Below are 20,827 nucleotides of genomic sequence, written 5' to 3'. Positions count from 1 at the left end.
ACTTCCTTTTATTGCCAAATAATATTCCATCATATGAATAGAACCACATTTTATTTTTCCATTCACCATCTGATGGACATTGGGATTGTTTCCATATTTTGCATCCTCGGTGACACTGAGGTTGATTCAAGGATCATCATCATGAATCCAATTCCATGCAGTGCCACAAGATGAAATCGAACCCATAAATAACTAATTTCAGCTTCTCTCCACACCCAGAGGGAGAAAGGCATATGTGCCCTGAGGCTATGGCTCTCTGGTCACTCCATCTCCTTAATGTGTCACCATAGCTGCAGAATCAAGCTACTCTGTCACATGGCCCTGCTTTCTCCAATTTTATATAAAATCATCTGAAATGACCTTTTAAACTGTTCATTGCCCATCTCTTCCTGCTAAGATATAAGCCTAAGGAGGGTAGGGAGCTCACCATTAGGAACTCACTCATAGTTTCTCTCAGGTAAAACACTCAGACTTTGCTCCAAAGGATATGAAACAATTAAGATTGGACCTAGATTGATACTCCACCCTTCAATCAGCAAGCTCTGCGGTTAATGTTACTCTGCCAGGCTGGAGGACAAGAAGTAGAGTTATAAGAAAGTTCTATAACATGGCCTTTGCCTACAAGAAACATAATTTATTCCCTTAAAGCTTCTACCCACTCAAAGGCATAACATTTTACATAACTCTCAGCCAGCATTACCATGCCTAAGAATTTATCCAAAAGAAATGATTAAGTATGTGGGCAATGATTTCTCTACAAAGCCAAAAATGTCTAATCTATTCCCTTGAAATTTTTTACTTAACCAAGGCCATAAATTTTTGCATATCTTTGAACCAGAATTTCCATGTATAAAAATATATCCAAAGGCCATAAATAACAAGGATGCAAAATTGTAGCTTCATTTAAAGAAAAAAAAAAGATAACATCCTTATGAGGCCCACAAGGCCACCCATGCTGGTCTGTCCAACCTCCACATCCTCTGACCTCTGCTTCTAGTCCTCTCACTTTTGTACTCACCTCTCCCACCACCATACCTTCTCACTGTTCCTCAAACAGGCCAGAGGCTGCTACTACTGCACAGTGGCTATGCCCTGGGTTTCAAATACCTGTAGGCTTAACTCCCTCATCTTTCTTATGGTTTGGATATGAGGGGTCCCCCAAAAGCTCCTGTGTTGATGCAGGAATATTTAGAGATCAAATAATTAGACAGGGAGAGCTTTAACCTAATCAGTTCATCCTAGTTTAAATGGATGGACTGGGTGGTAACTGTAGGCAGGTTGGGGGTGGCTGGGGAAGGTGGGTCACTAGGGGTGAGCCTGGAAGAGTGCGTCTTGCCTATGGTTCCTACATCCTCTGTCTCTACTTCCTGATCCCATCATGAGCTAAGCAACTTATCTCTGCTGGACCCTTCCCCATGACGTTCTGCCTCACTTTGGGCCCCGGCAATGGAGTCAGCCATCCATGAACTGAGACCTCTAAAACCCTGAGCACTGAATAAACTGTCCTTCCTCTAAATGTTATTCTTGTTAGGTGTTTTGGTCACAGTGATACAAAAGCTGACCAAAACACATAATCTTTTCCAAGGATACCTAACCATATCACCCAATATAGAACTGCAATCTGTACTCTCCAACCAGCACTTGTCATCCACTATGCCCTGCTCCTAGTTTCTTTTTCCTAAGAAAAATTACTGTGTTCTAACTAGATACTTTTCTTACTTATTATGTTTGTTGTTTATTGTCTAGTTTCCCTTTCAAATAGAATGCAAATTCTCTGAAGGCAATGATCTATCACTAGCATTCACTCATGTGAGTAGCACTTAGCATAAAGTAGGTATTCAATAAACATTTATATAATGGGTGAGGATTGCAAAGTAGCATTATTTATAAGAGCCAAAAACTGGAAATAATCCAAATTTCCAACAAAAACAGCATGATTAAACAAATTGTGGCATATCCATATAATGGAATACTATGTGATCATCAAAACCAGTATTAAATAATATTTATTACCATGAGAAGATACATATGTAACATAATATTATGTGAAAAAGCAAATTTCAAAAAGAATATGTATAGTGTAACCCCACTTTTCTAAAATAATTATATTAAGTTTAATGAATAAACAAGTGAAAAAATACTATTGAGACCTTAATTATAATTTGGACATTATAAATAAAATGTGTATGCATTTTATACATATGTAATTATTTGATCCTAAAAACAAGTGAATCAGGTAGAAATTATTGTATCTATTTTACAGATGATAAAACTGAAGCTCACAGTGATGAAGTAACTTTTCCAAGCCTACCCAGTTAGACAGCAGCCAAGCTCAGATTCAAATCTAGCTATCTATAACTTTCACGTTCTTAATAATTATGGACATTTATATAAATTAATAAACACAGAAAGATTCAGAAAGGATTATACACCCATAGTTTATCTCTAAGACACAGGATAATGGTTTAATTAATTAATTGGGTATGGTTTTGTCTACATAAAAGAGACCTAAAGTCACAACTTAAACAAGATGGAAGTTTATTTCTCTCTCATGTACTAGTACAAACGTACATAATCCAGAGCTAATGTGGTTGTTCTGCTCCACAAAGTCATCCAGAATCCCACCTTTCTACTGTGTCATCCCTTCTCCAGGTAATCCAGAATAGCAAGAGGATGAAGGGGAAGACAAAGGTACATTCATAGGTAAAGTATGGTTTAAGCTACTATACTGCCCCAAATAAGAGCAGCTCTAATAGGAATTTTATTTCTCTCTCATACACAGCTCAGTACAGGTGGGTAGGCTCTCCTCCATGAGATGATCCAGGGATCCAGGCTGCAGGGTGCTCTGGATCCTGAGCACAAGCCTTCCATTCCTAGGTCTACGGGAGTTGTCCTAATGATTGTCAATATCCACCACGGTGAAAAAGACAGAAAGACTCCAAGAGACATAGCTTAAGGATATGAAGTTATCCTCCCATTTCGTTAGCAAAACTTGGTAATATGGCTATATCCAGCTGCAAGAGAGTGGGAAGTGCAATCTTTTATCCTAGGTGGCAATGGAATAGCTAAGAATTCTACTGCTATGGAAAGAGCAGGGTGGAGTTGGGGGGTTTTGCTGAGTTTAGGATGTGTGTGTGCACACACTCACATGTGCATGTGTTGACAACACTCAGGATTTTCTGATTTTTTTTTACCATAAACAAAAATAAAAATAAAAACAAGCTTTTATCTATGGAAGTAACAAGCATTTTCTGTGACTCAGCTTCTTCCAATCCTCAACCTAGGGAGAATGACTATATACATCACCTTCATTCATTAAAAACCCCTCATGTAAATAATGAAAAAATAATTTTTTATATTTTTATATTGTAGATAGATTCCTTAATATTTTAATTTGATGTCCCTCTTTTAATTATAGATACCCTACTCCTAAAACTCTACTTCTTTGATTAACTCTATAAAACATGCAACGTACCTGCAGGTATGAAATATACTGAAGAAAAGTAACCTGAAGCATCAAAATTATTGGAGGGGCATTTCCTAAAAGCGCAGGCAACAAGATGCCTGTAGAGCCTGTATCATCTCCTGGTCTCTTGCCTCTTTGCTGATGGCAAAATGTTCACAAAGAACAGAGTTCTGGTAAAAACTTAAAAAATAAAAACCAGAAGTGGTAAGAACATTTCCTGTGGCAGGGTAGCTTTGACCCACAGACAGAGGCACTATAATTTTTCAGACACGGGATAGAATGTCTGCTAAACCAAAGTTCACCCTAAATTCTGCAAGCTATTACATTCTAGTTGCTGTATCAGAGATCACAAAGATAACGGTAAAATTATTCTTATAAACTATCACACTTTTTCCCTGTCGAAATGTCTTTTAAATAATGTAAAATGGTGACTTTGAACTAAAAATCATATTTTAAAGTAAAATAATTGTTCTTACCCTTTGGGGGGGTCACAATTTTCTTAAAACCTATAGACTTTACTCTTAGAAAAAAATGCAACATATACATACCAAAGTGAACACAAAATTCTTAAGAATTTGTGTCTATCCTTTCATCCCTCCTTGATCTCATTTAGGGCATATTTTTCAAAACTGTTTGTCTAAAAGCCAAAATTTCTAGGCTTCACATTAGAACTACTCAATCTGAATTTGGGGACAGATCCCTAGGAATCTGTATTTTAATTAGAATCTCCATGTGGTTTTTATATATTCATAAGATAAAATTTCCAAAACAAGATTTCATGAAGTAGAATTGAAAAAACGATAATTAAAAAGAAGGATCTTGCAGGTGTGGTGGCATATACCTGTAATTCCAGCAGCTCAGGAGGCTGAGGCAGGAGGATCTTGAGTTTAAAAAGCCATCCTCAGCAATTTCGTGAGGCCCTAAGCAACTTAGTGAGACCCTGTCTTTAAATAAAATATTTAAAAAGGGCTGGGGATGTGGCTCAGGTTTAAGTGCCCCTGGGTTCAATCCCTGGTATATTAAAAAAAAAAAAAATCTGATTCTTTATCTTGATCAACGCATGTAAATAATTTTGCCTGATGGGTATGTACATATAGACACAATATTGAGTCCATCCACCAGAGGCCAGTGTGGGATTATTTCCTGAGTTTTACAGTCTTGTGCCATAACATATACATATACGCTATACAATGCACTACATATAGTTGGTTTTAACTACTTCAAGGAATAGAGTGTGAACAACTAACACAATGGTGAATATTTTTCGCTTTTTATATTGCTCATTCAAGATTTCTTGAACATTTAACCTTGATGTTTCTCTTTTATATCATAAACAGTCCCCCTAACCATGAAACTTTATACTTGAATAAGTCTTTAAAACTTACCAAGTACCTTTATGTATATTTCATCTGATTCTCACCACAACCACATGAGACAGTGAACAGGCAGAACTATTCCTGGTTTACAAATGCAGAAAGCATGTGGCAAGCTTGGGGTCTCGAGGAATTATATGCCTGGACTAGTATGTGGGACTTCTGATCCAAAGATAAAACAGTCCTTTTCCATTACACTGACCCTGCCGACAATAAAATGAGAAAACTAAGGGCAGTATAGTGCACTCTTCATAAAACTAAATATCTTCAACCTAAAACAGTTTCCTTCACCCTGAGATCAGCCTTTCTGCCTATGGCATTAAAGATGCATCTACTTAAGGCAAACTGCCTGATTCACAAAGGTAGAGAAAGTTAGAGGGATTAGTTTCTCCCTCTTTTTTACAAATAAATCTTTCTTAGAAGTTATGAAATGTCCAGAGGTAGAATGACATCTCCCACATAAATCTGTAATAATCTAGAACTGAAATTTTGACATGTGGCATTAGGGAAGTTCAACAGCAGACTTAAATTGTACAAGTATTGCATACTTTTTCATTTTTACTGGAAATTCCAGGACATCCCTCATTTAAAAAAATAAAATAAAAGCTGGAAGTAAAAATAGAAGAAAACAGTCTGAAAATCCACTGTTCCAATCATTCTTACTGCTCTTTGACTAACTCATAGAGTTCGTACTCAACATAAAACTGTGACCCTGGAACCAAAGGCAATATTCCAGATGTTACTTTTATCAGTACTATGCAAAGAGTAGTTAATATTTCCTTACTAATCAGCTCTAACTACATAATCTATAAACATACAAATACATCTAAATCACTTGGGATTCAAACTGTATTTATAAGCAGGTAGTAATTAATAAGAATAATTACTTATTAATGATGAATTCTTTGAGAGTAAGGACTCCATTTCACTCATTTCTGTATTCTTAGTTTATAACTCAATGCTTAAAACATGGGCATCAATACTTCTATCTCAAAATTTAGCAAGAGTTGAATTGACACTATAATTAGAGACTAAATACAATACCCAGAATTAGATGACTGGTTACTATCTCTCTTTTCTAGTTAGTGGCTCACATACTATAAAACCTAATGTAAAAGCAGACCGAGTCCAGAAAATACATAAAAATGGTATATCGATTCTACCCTACGCTAAGTAGGAAAAATTGATTGCAAGAAGAAAAGCTCTGACTGGCATCATATAAATCTATCTCCCCTAGAACAAATCCAGATTAAAAAAACCAAAAAGACATAAAAATCACATACTAGACAGACTGTGGCTTGATTTTCATATAAGGAAGACATGAGTTTGACTAAAATAATGTTTCCTGTTTGTATCCCTTTAGGTTTAGTAGACCATTTCAAAAAAATATTATTGTCCCGTGGATGAAAAAACATTTTGCTAAAGCTATTTTAATCTGAATACATGCCCATTCAACTGAATCAAAGGATGCAGACTTATGACCACTAAGTTTCAAGCCAAGCAATTTACCCCTTTTCTTCGAGTAACAATACATTGAACAACTAAAAATAACGTCACCAGTTAAAGAGAAATGTATACTCAGTAAACGCACACCCACTTGATATTGTTTAAATAGGCTAAAGGTTCATAGTGACTATCTAAAGAGTGTATTTAACTAATAATATTTCTCTGCGTTTTGTAAGTTTAAAATCAAATTCCTTATAAAAGTTCAACTTTCTAATTCACATGTACACATGAAATACACCACATTTAACATTTATAAATTGAAAAGACAAAGAGCCAAAGAAAATGATTACTTTATTTGTAAACAAACCAAAAATATTTTAAATATGCAAATCTTATGTAACTGTAAAACATACTAGAAAAGATATTTTTGTAACAAAATACTATGCATTAAGAACACTGCCAAAAATAAATTTAATGATTATAATTCAAAATGCTGTATATATTTAAGTACGTTTCTTTCCTTATCCAATTACATCTAAACTATAGCAGACATGAAAAACAAATGATTATCTATAAACCAAATATTCGTGTTTAGAATAAATATGAATTATAACAACCTCAGCTGAAGATTTATGCTAATGCATCTGAGACAAAATGGCTCGATCAGCTCAAAATCTGTCATAATTTGAGGAGGGAAATTTCCTTCTGCACTGAACCAGCAGTTTTCTGTGTTTCATAATTTGTCAATTTGTTCCCTAAGTGTAGTGATTTAGTGATGACAAAAGAAATAGAAAAACAAATGGAAATTGCTTAATTACAGTTTGCAGATGTTTCCCCCAAAGAGAAAAAAAAAAACAGGTTAATGTTGCTAATGCTTTAAGAATCTTCACAGGACGAGACTATTAATTAGTTCACTCTGTTCAATATGTGTTTTTCTTCTTGAGTGTTCTATGTAATGTTTGGTGCTCTGATAAAGAGGTCACATACAGATAACTACTGAATGTATGATTGCCATAAAACTACCTGATTTTTCTTGCCCCTTTATTCTTTTCAAGGATACCAAACCACAAATTAATATTTTTAAAAAAAAACTTTAAAATTACACCGTTTCCCTCCTCTTTCCATGGGGATGTCAGATTAATTAATTTTTTTAAAATTGCCTCGCTATTTTTACTAGCAAATCCACATATGATGTCTTCTCAGATTTCCCTTAAAGTTAATATCATGCCAATGGCCTGTATCTTTGGTCAGTTTATTGCTATTTCATCTGTTATTTTTCAATGGGCTCTTTACTGTTCAATTCACATTTGCAAAAGTGTTTCCTCGAGTTGACTTTTTTTTTTCTTCTGTGGCTAACGAAAAAAAGGAAACAGAAAGACACTGCAAATGGGCTGTGAACTAAAAACATCACTCAATATTCAGTAGGGAATTAAATGACTGATAACAACAGTGCAGAAAATATGGCCTAAGTGCCACCTGGAAACAGAGAGCTGGTCAGTTGTTTCCAACTTCCTCCGCAGGCAATCTGCCAGTTGCAAGGGTATCAAAACAATGTTAAGTCCTCTAGTCTCTATCTAATACTCGACAGAAAATAACTGCAAAAGGCTACACAGCTAGGATTATTTTTCTTGTTGTGTTCTCTTTTATGAGGGAAAGCTGTTTTTATGCTCTACTGAAATTCCTTTCCTGCTCTGAAATTGGTAAGAGGGCCAGCAGCTTTCTCTATTTTTCTCTATGGTATTTTCTACAGCCAATAAGGGAGAGAAAAGGGGAATTGCATGGAAATTGAGGGAGATCCTCATTGTTATACAAAACTACATATAAGAGGCTGTGAGGGGAATGGGAAAATAAACAAAGAGAGAAATAAATTACAGTAGATGGGGTAGATAGAGAAGATGGGAGGGGAGGGGAGGGGGGGTAGTAAAGGATAGGAAAGGTAGCAGAATACAACAGTTACTAGTATGGCATTATGTAAAAATGTGCATGTGTAACTGATATGATTTTGCAATCTGTGTTTGGGGTAAAAATGGAAGTTCATAACTCACTCGAAGCTTATGTATGAAATATGTATGATATGTCAAGAGCTTTGTAATGTTTTGAACAACCAATAAAAAAAAAAAGAAAAAAAAGAAAATTCATTCTTCAGATTGGGAAAAGCCTCTCTTTGTACCCCTATGGAAGTTTAAAGATGCATTTCTAATGCTCAAATTCAAAACAGCTTTGGGGACCAAAATATGTCAACTTTAGACATAAAAAAAGTGTTGTTTTATGTGCTGTCACCAGTTTCATTTTTAATTATATTTTTTAGAAGTTGTCAAGTATGAGTAGTGATATTCCTATGGCTGAACTGACAAGTCAAAATTTATCAGTCCAGAAGTGTAAACCAAATCCCAACCCAAGATTCTAAGCTCCTGACAGAACATACATTCAATCAAGAAAAATATATATAAATAAATAAGAGGCTCCTGAAATAGGAACAGTGTAACTTTGAACAAGTGGCTTAGCCTCTGTGAGCCTCAGCATCTCTCAGACAAAATACTTGTGACTCATCTTTGACTGGCTACCAGAGGCTTTTATGATAGCAAACTTTCATAAAAACACAGGTTCTCAGGTCTATTCTCCCTGGTCGTCTGTCAGTCACCTGTAAGTGCTGTCTGTCATTCCTTCACTTGAACATCTCATAGGCCCTGTGGCTCTTCATTTCCTCCTCCACTACCTGAATCCAGACTTCCACCTAGGTACTTCTGCTCAGCCTCCTTGCTAGTCTGACTCTGGATGTTTCTCTCCTTCTACTTTGCCTCTACCTTTCAAAATCACTTGCAGTTTGTGTTATTGCTTCTCATGTGTAAGTCCTAATCTAGCTCCCAGCTACCTAGCATGTCAAATCCAAACCAGGGCACTGCAGTCTTCGTAGGCTTGCTTTCCTGTGCCTGTCATTGCATATTCTTCAGAGCTGGATCTGAGGTCCCTTACCTGTATGCCACTCTTATTTTCTTTTTGTTTCATTTATTCAACAAATATTAAGCATGTACTTATTCCACAATACCAGGCATCATTTTACGCACTAAAGTGATGAAGAAAACTCACAGGAAGTCACCTCCATGGAGCTTACACTCTAGAGACTATACAATAAATATTCGGGGTAGCACACTCATTCCCACAGCTCCTCTTATCTGTGGGTCAGTGCCTCCCAGAGCTTGAGAAGCACTGCCTCCTCTGTAAGGAAAGCAGAAAACAATGTGGTTCAGAGTACACTTTAAAGCCACACTGACCAGACAGGCAGTCCAACTGTACCAACTACTGGTCACGTATACCTGGACAAGTCTGCCTGGGCAGGCATCACAAAATACCATGGATTCGATGGTTTACACAACAGAAATGTATTTTTTCCCAGTTCTGAAGGATGAAAGCCCAAGATCAAGGTGCAGGCAGGTTTGATATCTCCTGAGGTCTCTCTCCCCATACCTTCCCATTGTGTCTTCACATGGCTTTTGGCCTCTTCTCTGTGCACGTTTTGGGGGTTGGGGGTGTCTGTCTTATTAAAATGACAGCAATCATATTAGATTAGAGCCCAACCCTCTGACCCCATTTAATCCTAATTATCTCTTTAAAAGCCCTGTCTCTTTATATATTCCATGTTAGGGTTAGGGCTTCAACATATAAATTAGAGGGATATTCAGTCGATCTGTAGTAGTAAGGTACTTAACCTTAAACCTTTCTTGGCCATTGTAAGGATTAAGTGAAATGATCCATGTAAAGTACTAAGCATAACACCCATACTTAATACATGTTAGTGCTCTTAGTAATAACATTAGACTAGTTTCTTGATAATCTCACACTGCCTGATGTCTGTGGGAGAGACAAAATGGTAGTGAGTCAGCTGTCTGAAGTTTGAATCCTTGATCTGACACAAGACAAGTTTATAATCTACAGTTTTCAGTTCCCTGGGCTGTAAAAACAAATAATCATGGCTATTTCTTTGCATTATTATAATAAGTTACTGGAGAAAAATGCTGAATATATCAATAAAACCAGGAGCATGGGACTATCACTTCCAGTTTATAATTTAAACACAAACATTAATAATTATCTAATATCTTAAAGATGTATAAATAGTCCTGGTTTTAAGGGATTATGAGAATTTGTAGTTCAAACAGTGATCCTCAAAACTTGTGGTACATCAGAATTACCTAGAGTCTTATGAATATCAAAATTCTTAGACTCCTAACCATGAATATTCATTTCATAAACATGGAATAGACCTAAGAACCTGTGTTTTTAATGAAAGTCTGCTATCATAAAAGCCTCTGGTAGCCAGTCAAGTTTAAGAATTCCTACTCTATGTAAGTGGTACCCAATGAAAATATAATGTAAGCAACATACGTGATTTTTTTTCAAGTAGCCTCTTCTTAATAAACAGTAAAAATAAAAAGTAAAATTAATTTTAATAATATATTTCATCTGGAACAAAGTTTTAAAAATTTCAAACATAGTCAATATGAAATATCAGATATATTTTGCATTCTATTTTTATAGTGTCTTCAAAAATTCAGTGTTTATTTAATATATACCATATCAGAGTTCAGATGCCAATTTTTCATCAGAATCTATAGATTTCATAAAATTTACATCTTAAAATTGTCCCACAAACCCAGAGTCCCAAATCCCTTTAAAGATTTTCCAGTAATTTACATGTAAATTAATTAAAAATAAATAAAACTTAAAATCCAGATCCTGGGTAGCATGAGCTATATTTTAAGTACTCAAAAGTCACATGTGGGCTAGCCCCTCTAAATTACGCCTGCGCACAACATCTCTTCCTCTTCGGTCTCGGGCCTAGGTCGCGGCGACATGGCTAAACGCACTAAGAAAGTCGGAATCGTCGGTAAATATGGGACCCGCTACGGTGCCTCCCTCCGGAAAATGGTGAAGAAAATCGAAATCAGCCAGCACGCCAAGTACACATGTTCCTTCTGTGGCAAAACCAAGATGAAGAGACGGGCTGTGGGGATCTGGCACTGTGGTTCCTGCATGAAAACAGTGGCTGGTGGTGCCTGGACCTACAACACCACTTCTGCCGTCACAGTCAAGTCTGCAATCAGAAGACTGAAGGAATTGAAAGACCAGTAGAAAGTTCTACCATATAGCAAAATTGTGGTTTGTTTGTTAATTGTATTAACTGGATGTTCTGATGTGAATTGCATAAAATTGCCCTTTCAAAAGATTTGTAAATTGAAGCCCTTCTAATTTGAATTGGAAAATTTTGCTAGATGGGTTATTGTAATTCAGGTCTTTTTTCTTCAGTAGTCAGATGATAACAGCACGAAACTTAAGTCTTATGGCTTAGTATATACTCAGCTTTTTTTGTTTTTTTAAAACACTGTTCAACTACTCCGAGATACATTGATATTGTACAAAATTTGTTTTAAAGGTAAAATATGCTAAAATACACAAAGGATATACAAAAAAAAAAAAAAAAGTCACATGTGGACAGTAGCTACTGTTCTGAACAATGCAGGCCCACATGACCACAGTCTATAGTAAACTGAACATTTCTGAAATGTGTAATGATGGTAGAGCATTAGCATAGCTCCTTACCTAATTAAATGCAAATAAAGTAAATAAAGACTAAACTCTCAATGATTATACAACATGACTAAAATCTAAGAAAAAGTGAAACCCACTTAGTGGTTTTGAAAATCCTAGATTTTGAGCCCATGGAAGGCCAAAACACCACCAGCACAGAGACACAGGCATGGGCCTTTGTCCTAAACATCCAGAAACAGAATGTTCTATCTAATGGGGAATTTAATTCAAATAATAATAAGTATGAAGGAAAAAGGGGAGGTTGAGTTGACAGCAGTTTTTTTCAAAGCTATGTTAAAAGAACAGTAAAATGCTAAAAGCATAAGGTACTAAAAGTGAAATGAGAACAGCACAAAGAAAAACAGAAATAAAATTACACATCAAATCTAAAACAAAAAATCTTTGATCTACACATACTAAAATAGGTTAAAGTTGATAAATGCAACAATGAATATAATACTGCACTCTATGCTATTACAGAAACTCATACAATCACTTGGGAAACTGAATCCCAGATATTTTAAGAAAGAAATGAATGAAAAGACAAAAGACTCATTTAAGAATTAATCATAAAATCACAGTAGATTGATTTCAATTTCCAAACTATTTTAGGTTGCCTTAGTTGGTAAAATAGGCAACTTTGATGAAAATTAACCATGTAGCCTAAAGCACAAGATCAGGACAATGATAATAGGGTGCATATGTGTGAGAAAGGGAAAGAGAAAGAGACTGAGAATTGAAGACTGTTGTAACCCTCTGAATTAGTGTGTTTTCTTTTGTTATAACAAGATAACACTGAGGCTTGGTAAGTTAGAAAAAGAGCTTTATTGAGCATATAGTTTTGAAAATGCAAGAGCATGATGCCATCATCTGCTGAGGATGATGCTAGTGATCTCATAAGGATATCATGGAAGATGGCATCAAAGTGGGAGCATGTGCAAGAGGGAGAGATCAAAGGTAAAAGAGGGCACTGAAGACCATGGAGGGGACAGTGAGCCTTTTATGACAAAACATTCTCACCAGAACTCACTTCATAAGACCGACCAGTATTATGCCTTCAGAGAACAGCATTCCCAATGATCTAATTCCCTCACTAGGCCCTACCTCTAAAAGATTACTCCTCTGTACTGCTACACAGGGCAGAAAGCCTTCAGCACATAAACCTGTAGGGGACAAGCCACATTCAAACCACAGCTCTACAGAATACCCCAAAGTGGCCGTATGTAACAAAATGGAGTTAAAAAGATTTAATGTCAACTTCTAAGTCACCAGCTTCTTAACTGCACAGTTTCTGTGAGACAGCAACATGAATGGTAGCTAGCACTCTAAAAGCTGGGAGTAACTGCTTCCAAAATCAGTTCATGTGATAACCCTGAGATAGGACATTAAAAGGAATTGCCTCTTTCCTTCAGCAGTTTAGAAGTAATTCTCAACCTACTAAACCAAAGCTACATCTTCATCCAGAATACTTACTGTTTTAAAAGTGGAATTATATAAAAGCATATACAGATATAGAGAGACACATATCTCAGTATCAAACCAACAGAACCATGACCCAGCAGAGGCATTTAAACATCAGTCAGCTTCTGCTCTTACCCGTCAAACCTTCCTGTGCTACACTTAATGTCTTAGGATCTAGGACCTGAAGTTGGTTCAGTGGTATCCCACCCAAAATATTAATGAATAAATAAATTAGTAAATGCATTAACAAAAAAACAAAAAGAAATATTCACACCTGTGTTTTTAGAACCTAAAAACAAAATGATAGAAATGTGACAAAGAGAAAGGTCTTTTTCCACAGATACTCTGAAAAGACCTATAAATTATGTTCACAAAGAAACTGAGACACAGAAGATTGAAACTGAAACTTGATACTTACATTTATCCACAATGTCAATAATATAATATCTTTACAAACAATAGGAAAAAAAAACAAAATTTGCTTGCTGATATTCTAATATGTCTTATAATTTATTTTATCCTCTTGAACTGAAGACACTACTAAGAATTCAATTATAACTGTTTAATAATTAATATCTCTTTAAATATTTTGATGTAACAGTATATTTATTCTCAAATACGTACCAGGACTTAAAAAACCTAGAGCTGTTTTATAAAAGAAAAAATTCCAAAACACTATCAACATAAATGTACTGTAGTGAGAATTATGTTGCAATATTAACAGTTTCCAACTGTTTTCCAAGAATCTGAAGCAGTAATGTGAATTTCTTTCAATAAGGCTATAATTTAATTTTTTCTAGGGAAATGTTTTTAATAGGATTACTGACCCTTTTAACACTCTTGGAAAGAAAATGAATCTCATAAGCATTCTGGCATACAACTATTATAAAAATAAATAGAACAGTCAGTAGAAATGGTAATGGACTTGAGAAACATAAGTTACTAAGGAAATGTACATAAGTATGCATGGTGATAACAGAGAGAAGATTCACTACATATAAGCAAAACAAACAAATATTCAGATAAATGAAGGGCCTGGAAGGAAGGGGAGGGGCTTTGAAGAATGAGCCTTAATGTGTTTCTCAAGTAAACTGATCATGTAAACCTAGATGAGTTCTCCAGGTTCTTATTCAACTCTTAGTTAGGCCTGTCCCCAAGTCCTGTTTGGTTTTGCAGAAGGTGTTTAAATGTTTCAGAGGAAACACAGACACTGATTTAAAATATTTTTTCACTCACAATTCTTTGTGCTTTAAGAGGAATTTTTTCAGGTCATTAGTTTATAATGTGAACTGGTGCCTAGGGATATTTTGAAAGGAAAAACAACTGTGCTTGGAGATGCAGTTTATGTGACTTGCATCATCATCTATTTCAGCTCAATTTGGGGCCCCAAACCAAACTCAAAACAAAGTTACCAGGCTTTGTGCTATAGCTTAGTGGCACAGTGCTTGCCTTGTAATATCTTTACAAACAATAGGAAAAAAAATCTGCCTGTGATATTCTAATATGTCTTATAATTTATTTTATCCATGTGAGGCACTGGGATCTATCCTAAGCACCACGTAAAAATAAACAAATAAAATAACGGCATGCTGTCCATCTCCAACTACCAAAAATAAAATTAAAAAAAAAAAACTAAGTTACCACATCTGCAACAGTTGCTTTCTCTGCATGCAGTAACCACACAAAAAACTGAAAACAGACTAGACTCTGACCCCAAAGATAAGCACAGTGTAACCCCTTACACTATCAAAGTCCTTGTAATAAGACTTTACTATTCCACCTTACAAAAATGAAGTGGGTCACACAAATAATTTCCAAGATAATCTGGATTTTCACAATGCCACTGGCAATCCAAAATTCATTCATCCTACCAGTTTTACCCTTGTTTCCACCACCCCACCCCAGCCAGTCATTCATACTGCCATATTTGGGTCCAGAAGGTAAGAAGGAAATCAAGGCTCAGAAAAAGGAAGCACCTTCCTAAACCTAAGTCCATAAACTAAAAAGAGATTTGGTCATTCTCCAGATTTGATCTGCATATCATATCAAAACACATCATTCACTGACATCCCCAAAACTATCTTAACATGCCTAAAATCTCTATGACCCATAAGAGTAAATAAAACCCACATTCCATGTTTTTTGTTTTTGTTTTTGGATTTGTTTGGTTTTTTTTTTTTTTTTTAGTTTAAACAAAACAGGTATCAATGTTATTTTAGAGCTTGAATATCACTTTTCCAAATGCTTAGAAGCAGAAGTGCTTTGAATTTCAGGTTTTTCAGATTTTGGAATATTTGAAATAGACAGTAATGACATTATCTTGAGGATGAAACTCATATCTACACACAAAAATCCAGTCATGTTTCATAGACACTTTAGGAGGTAATTTTATACCATACTTTTAGGGCACTGGTGTTTTGACCGTGACTTATCAGATGAGGACAGGTATGTAGTTTTCTACTTGTGACATCATAGCAGTGCTCAAAAAGTTTTGAATTTTAAATCATTTCAGATTTTTAGATTAACCTGTATCCTGCATGATAAAACAGACTAACATCACATTTCCTCTTCTTCATGATAACTATCTTTCTTTTACATCTGCTTAGAGCATAGGAATCATAACTTATAATTATGAGATCAGGTTTCCTAAAACTGTCATGACTTCAGAAATTATGAAACCCCTGTTCTCAACTTCACGTGCACATCAGAATTACTAGAGGAACTTTTACAAAATACTGAGTCCTTAGCCCCGGCTGAGCTTTAGAGTGGGCTCTAGTATAAATATGGTCTTAAAGCTCCTCTGGACAGTCTAGGTGGAGAACCAATGACCTCACTTCAAATGCAGATCAATGGTCCAAAAAGAACAAAGATTCACAGCCAACCAATGACAACCTGAGGCCAAACCTAAAATGAAGATTACAACTCCAGTGCCCATGAAAGCCACTTAAATGAAAAAGCAAACAACATGTGCACACATTTTTAGACTGAGCACCCAAGAGTGTATATACTAGAGAGCTCACAAGGCTAAGGCTCCTGACCTTCAGCTCATATTACCATAAGGGAAATAATAGATAACAGATATCCTCACTTGATCTGAAAAAAAAGAAAAAGACACAAATCAAGGTTTTCCTATAAAACTGTCCAACTTTTAAGCACTGGCGCAATTAAAAAATGACACTATGTGAAGTAACAAAGCATGTCATGAAACACAGCAGGGGTTTGACCTTTAGGCTTCAGGTTATTACAGCAGGGCTAAAAGGCTGTTTCCTGTCTATAGAAGCCACAGCATCATCACCAACATCACAACATTAACAATACCTGGAATTCATAAAGTGCCTACTATACATTAACCACTATGCTGAGTTTTACAAGGCTCTCAACAAGCCCTTATCAACCCTTGGGACAGGTATATTATTATTATTCCCCCTTTACTCAGCAACTACCCCCCAATGTCACATTGCCATCAAATGGTGACACCAGGATCCAAATGCATTGTAGTGTATCTTAGGTTTTTAAAATGCTTTTAACAACCTCCACTCTTTGCATTTGCATGTCTTTAAAAATAAAATGAAGGGATTATATTAAATAATTTCCTAGGGCAATTTGAGTTATCAAACTCAATGGCTCTGACTCCATGACACAGCTCTCGGATACAGAAAGACACTGGTATTTACACACATGGGTCACAGATGCCCTAATAAAAATTACCTGATAAAGGAAAAGAAGGAGTATTCATAAAATGATCCTTCTTAAAAGGCAGCAAACACAAAGACATATAATAAAATTCTTTATCTCTACTGCTGTAGAAAGTTTACTTCTCCATCTTACCTTTTGAAAGATGAGTAAAAGTGCTCCGAAACTCTTCATATGTTTGCTCATGACAATTCACAAACTTATCCAAGACTTCTTCCATTAATTGATCTTCATCCATTATCTTCAATCCCAATTTCTGGCTAGGCATCCCAGTCCACAAGGCCACTTAACCTAAGACACAAAGTAAAACATGAACAGAGAGTCATGCAGTCCCAGCTGCTCAGAAAATACCCTGGACGGGCAATGCAAGATTCCAAGGCTCCAAAAGGACAGAAAAAATGCTAGTCTATAAATCAGTTTTATTCATATAACTGCACATTTGTGTTTAGCTTCAGTTTGCTCCTTTCTATCTTCTTAATTTTCAAGAATATTGTCACATAACTACACAATTAGAAATCCAAAGTCTTTTAAAGTGAGAGTAACTTTAAAGGGTATATCAACTAACCATTCATCCCATGTCAACAATATGAGCACATTTTATTAGTGACTTATTTAGCACTTACTGTGTACCAGGTTCTGTTCTGAGCACTTTAATGAAAATCATCATAACCCTCGCTTAGGTCACATTGACAGCCGGTAGAAAGAAGTGTCAGTGCTAGGAGTCTGATCCCAGAAATCAAGTCCTTATGCACTTCACTATGCTTAACTCTATCATGTGACTCACTTTTACTGTGGCTGACAAACAGGTGACTTGACTGTGCTTTCACACATCCACGAATTGGAAATGCTGACATTCCAGAGTAGTCTTTGGACAGCTTTACCACCTCTATACCCTAGCCCAACTGGGCCCTGAGTTAGTGAGCTTGTCCTGAATAATTTCAATCCTTACTTCTTGTAACTGACATCTTTTCATACATTAAAACTGGGCCACACTGTCCTTTCTGGATCTTCTCATTCCATTCACTGGAATACATTTCTTTGTCAAATCCCAGCTCAAAGTTCAGTTTCTCTCCAAATGCCTTAACCTCCCATTGAACTCATATGGTGGGGTGAACTAATCTGAATTAACATGAGAATATTTATGGCTTTTGTTTATTCTACTCAGTACAACTATTCACATTTCCCTAAAGAAATCCTACTGGGCTGCATATGAAGTGCTTTCCCAGACCCCACTGCACATTTGTAAAATAGATGGTTTGTGCACTGATTGCCTTTGCTTTACTCCAAAAAATTTCTGGAAAAGTAATAAGGAATTGTGATGCTACATGTTCCTCACAGGATTACTATGATGATTAAATTACTATGTATCTCAAGATATGTTAGGGATAATGACCATGATGATGATGATGATGATGATACTGATGGAGGACAGGACCAGTCTTAGTATTCTGTCCTTTGCTTCCACAAAGCTTTCTCATGACTGTTATCACTCTGACATGGAATGTACTGATGTTACATAAGAAAAATCCAAATATTCCCCATGCATTACAGTCTCAGATAAAACATGTAAAAGACTGGGGTGAAAATAAAATGTGTATGTAGATACTAATTTAAATTGAAAGACACTTTCAAACTATTGGTACCTGGAAAATTAGACAGGAAAACTCATCAGTTATGGCTTATGCAAATTTATCTGTAACAATGCCAGGCTTCAGCAATGAAGTTTACTCAGTTATGTTTGCAGTTGCTAGATAATAAATACTGATAAATAATCTCAATGGTGGCTATTATTTCACTATCAGTAGGACATGTACCTAATTATAAGAATTTTAACATCAATGTACTTTTCCAGAATTCGAGCCCAGCAAAACTTCAGCAATGCATAATATTAATCTCTTCCTTGAGCCATCTCTGATAGTGTGCTTCAATGAACAAACATCAAAAGAAGTAGCCAGGCTGTGGTTTCTACTACTCTTTTTTTTTTTTTTTTTTGGTACGGGTATTAAATTCAGGGGCACTCAACCACTCAGCCACATCCCCAGCCCTATTTGTATTTTATTGAGAGACAGGGTCTCACCGAGTTGCACCTTGCTTTTGCTGAGGCTGGCTTTGAATTCCGAATCCTCCTGCCTCGGCCTCCTGAGCTGATGGGATTATAGGCATATGCTACCACACCTGGCTCTTGAGGATATTTTAACAGTAATGACAGAAATACTTTTAGACTTGCTTTCCAATTTGTGCATTGGTATGTTGAGTATTTACCCTTAACACATCTCAGTAATACCAAAGGCAAACAATTAATAGGTTATGCACAACACAAATTCAAAATCCTTCAAGGTCTTTAATTTTATCTATATGGTCATAAGGTTATAACAATATAGATTTTATTGACTTTATTGACTTTCTAAGACTTTGGAATATAAATTATTACTGGAAGAATTTTAAAAGTATTTATCTTCAAATTTAGAACTTTCCTTATCTATAAAAATATAAATAACTAATGTTAAAGGGCCCTAGGGACTGACAAAGCAGATAATCATTGGCCAGACACTCAAGTGGTTTATGCAAATCATAGTGGTTTTCTAAAAGGAAGCTGGTTTTTTAGTTACCATTCACATACTTTTGTGTTTTTATCATGAAGTATTATTCTGAGGGGAAAGATAGGGGAGACTTGTCTAGACAACAAGGTTCATTGTTTGGTTTATGTTTTAGGGCTTTGCATACCACATGGAAGACCTAGTACATATTATAAGGATAAGGAAATGTATATAAACATCAACCAGTTAATCAGAAGCAATACGTTCGCAGGCATAGCCTCCAGTAGGAACCAGGTTCTCTTTTTATCCAGCACTGGGTAAGAGGGGGGTAAAAATTACATAATTTCCCAGAAGTACTATTTTCTATTATCAAATAATAAAACCAACAATTATCTAAGCTAGTTAAGGTTTTATGTTCTCTGAAAGTGTACTATTATGAAATATGGTGTATAAAAGTATTACCATTGACTTAGCACACCTTAAATTTTTATCTTCAGTTGCTGCTTAATGAACTTTCCCAAAAGAAATACAACTTCTAGCCAGGCGGATGGCTCATGCCTGATATCCCAACAGCTCAGGAGGCTGAGATCAAAGCCAGCCTTAGCAAAAGTAAGGTGCTAAGCAACTCAGTGAGACCCTGTCTCTAATAAAAATACAAAATAGGGCTAGGGATGTGGCTCAGAGGTCGAGTGCCCCTGAGTTAAATCCTCAGTACCCCTCCCTATCCCCAGGAAGAAAAAAAAATACAACTTCCAGAGATATCAGTGGTAAGCTTTAAAAAGCAAGTCACCATGAACTAGACTCTCAAAGTGCATTGCCTGCAAAGAGGGTAGTATGCCTGCAAAAAGTGGTGGAGGAGGGTAAAAAAATTAAGGTTTACTACTGAAACGCAAAAATAATACATAATAACACATTTTTAAAGAGTTGTGCAGGGTCTATCAAAGCCCACTTTCTCAAACCTTTATAGTTCTGTGCAATCAGGACTTACTGCTATGTTGAAAGGAAGATGAAATATTATCAAAATAATTTGCCTTACCTAAGGAAATAAAGTCATCACCCTGTACTTCACAGGTAGGTGGCCTTTTATATTAGTACAAATGCTCAAGTCTCCAAAAGACCAAATTGCACTGTAACTGCACAGATTTATATACATGATAGAAAAGACCGGGTAGGAACTGCTTTCTTTTTCCTTTACTGAACTATAATAGTTATGCATTCTCTCACTTTTTAATGTCCTTTACATAATATTAAGGAGAAATAGATTC

At 35.8% G+C, this 20,827-nt stretch overlaps 2 protein-coding genes across 4 annotated transcripts in view; one reads left to right on the top strand and one right to left on the bottom strand.

The window, feature by feature from the left end:
• The window catches only part of IFTAP (intraflagellar transport associated protein), a 73,127-nt gene that overhangs the window by 38,328 nt on the left and 13,972 nt on the right, over positions 1–20,827 (bottom strand). For all 3 annotated transcript variants that reach the window (XM_081282683.1, XM_081282684.1, XM_081282685.1), the window contains exon 2: positions 17,161–17,316. In XM_081282683.1, coding sequence (XP_081138809.1) covers positions 17,161–17,293 — 133 coding nt within the window. In that variant the 5' untranslated portion in view covers positions 17,294–17,316. The remainder of the gene's footprint in view (positions 1–17,160; positions 17,317–20,827) is intronic.
• LOC308643062 (large ribosomal subunit protein eL43) lies at positions 11,105–11,657 on the top strand. The gene has a single exon (XM_081282691.1). The coding sequence runs from the start codon at positions 11,137–11,139 to the stop codon at positions 11,413–11,415; it is 279 nt and encodes a 92-aa protein (XP_081138817.1). The 5' UTR covers positions 11,105–11,136; the 3' UTR covers positions 11,416–11,657.

Source organism: Spermophilus citellus, assembly GCF_964194105.1.
Source record: "Spermophilus citellus genome assembly, chromosome: 2".
NCBI classification, from domain to species: domain Eukaryota; kingdom Metazoa; phylum Chordata; class Mammalia; order Rodentia; family Sciuridae; genus Spermophilus; species Spermophilus citellus.
The sequence above is the reverse complement of the archived record's forward strand: the minus strand, read 5'-3'. Positions and strand labels throughout refer to the sequence as shown.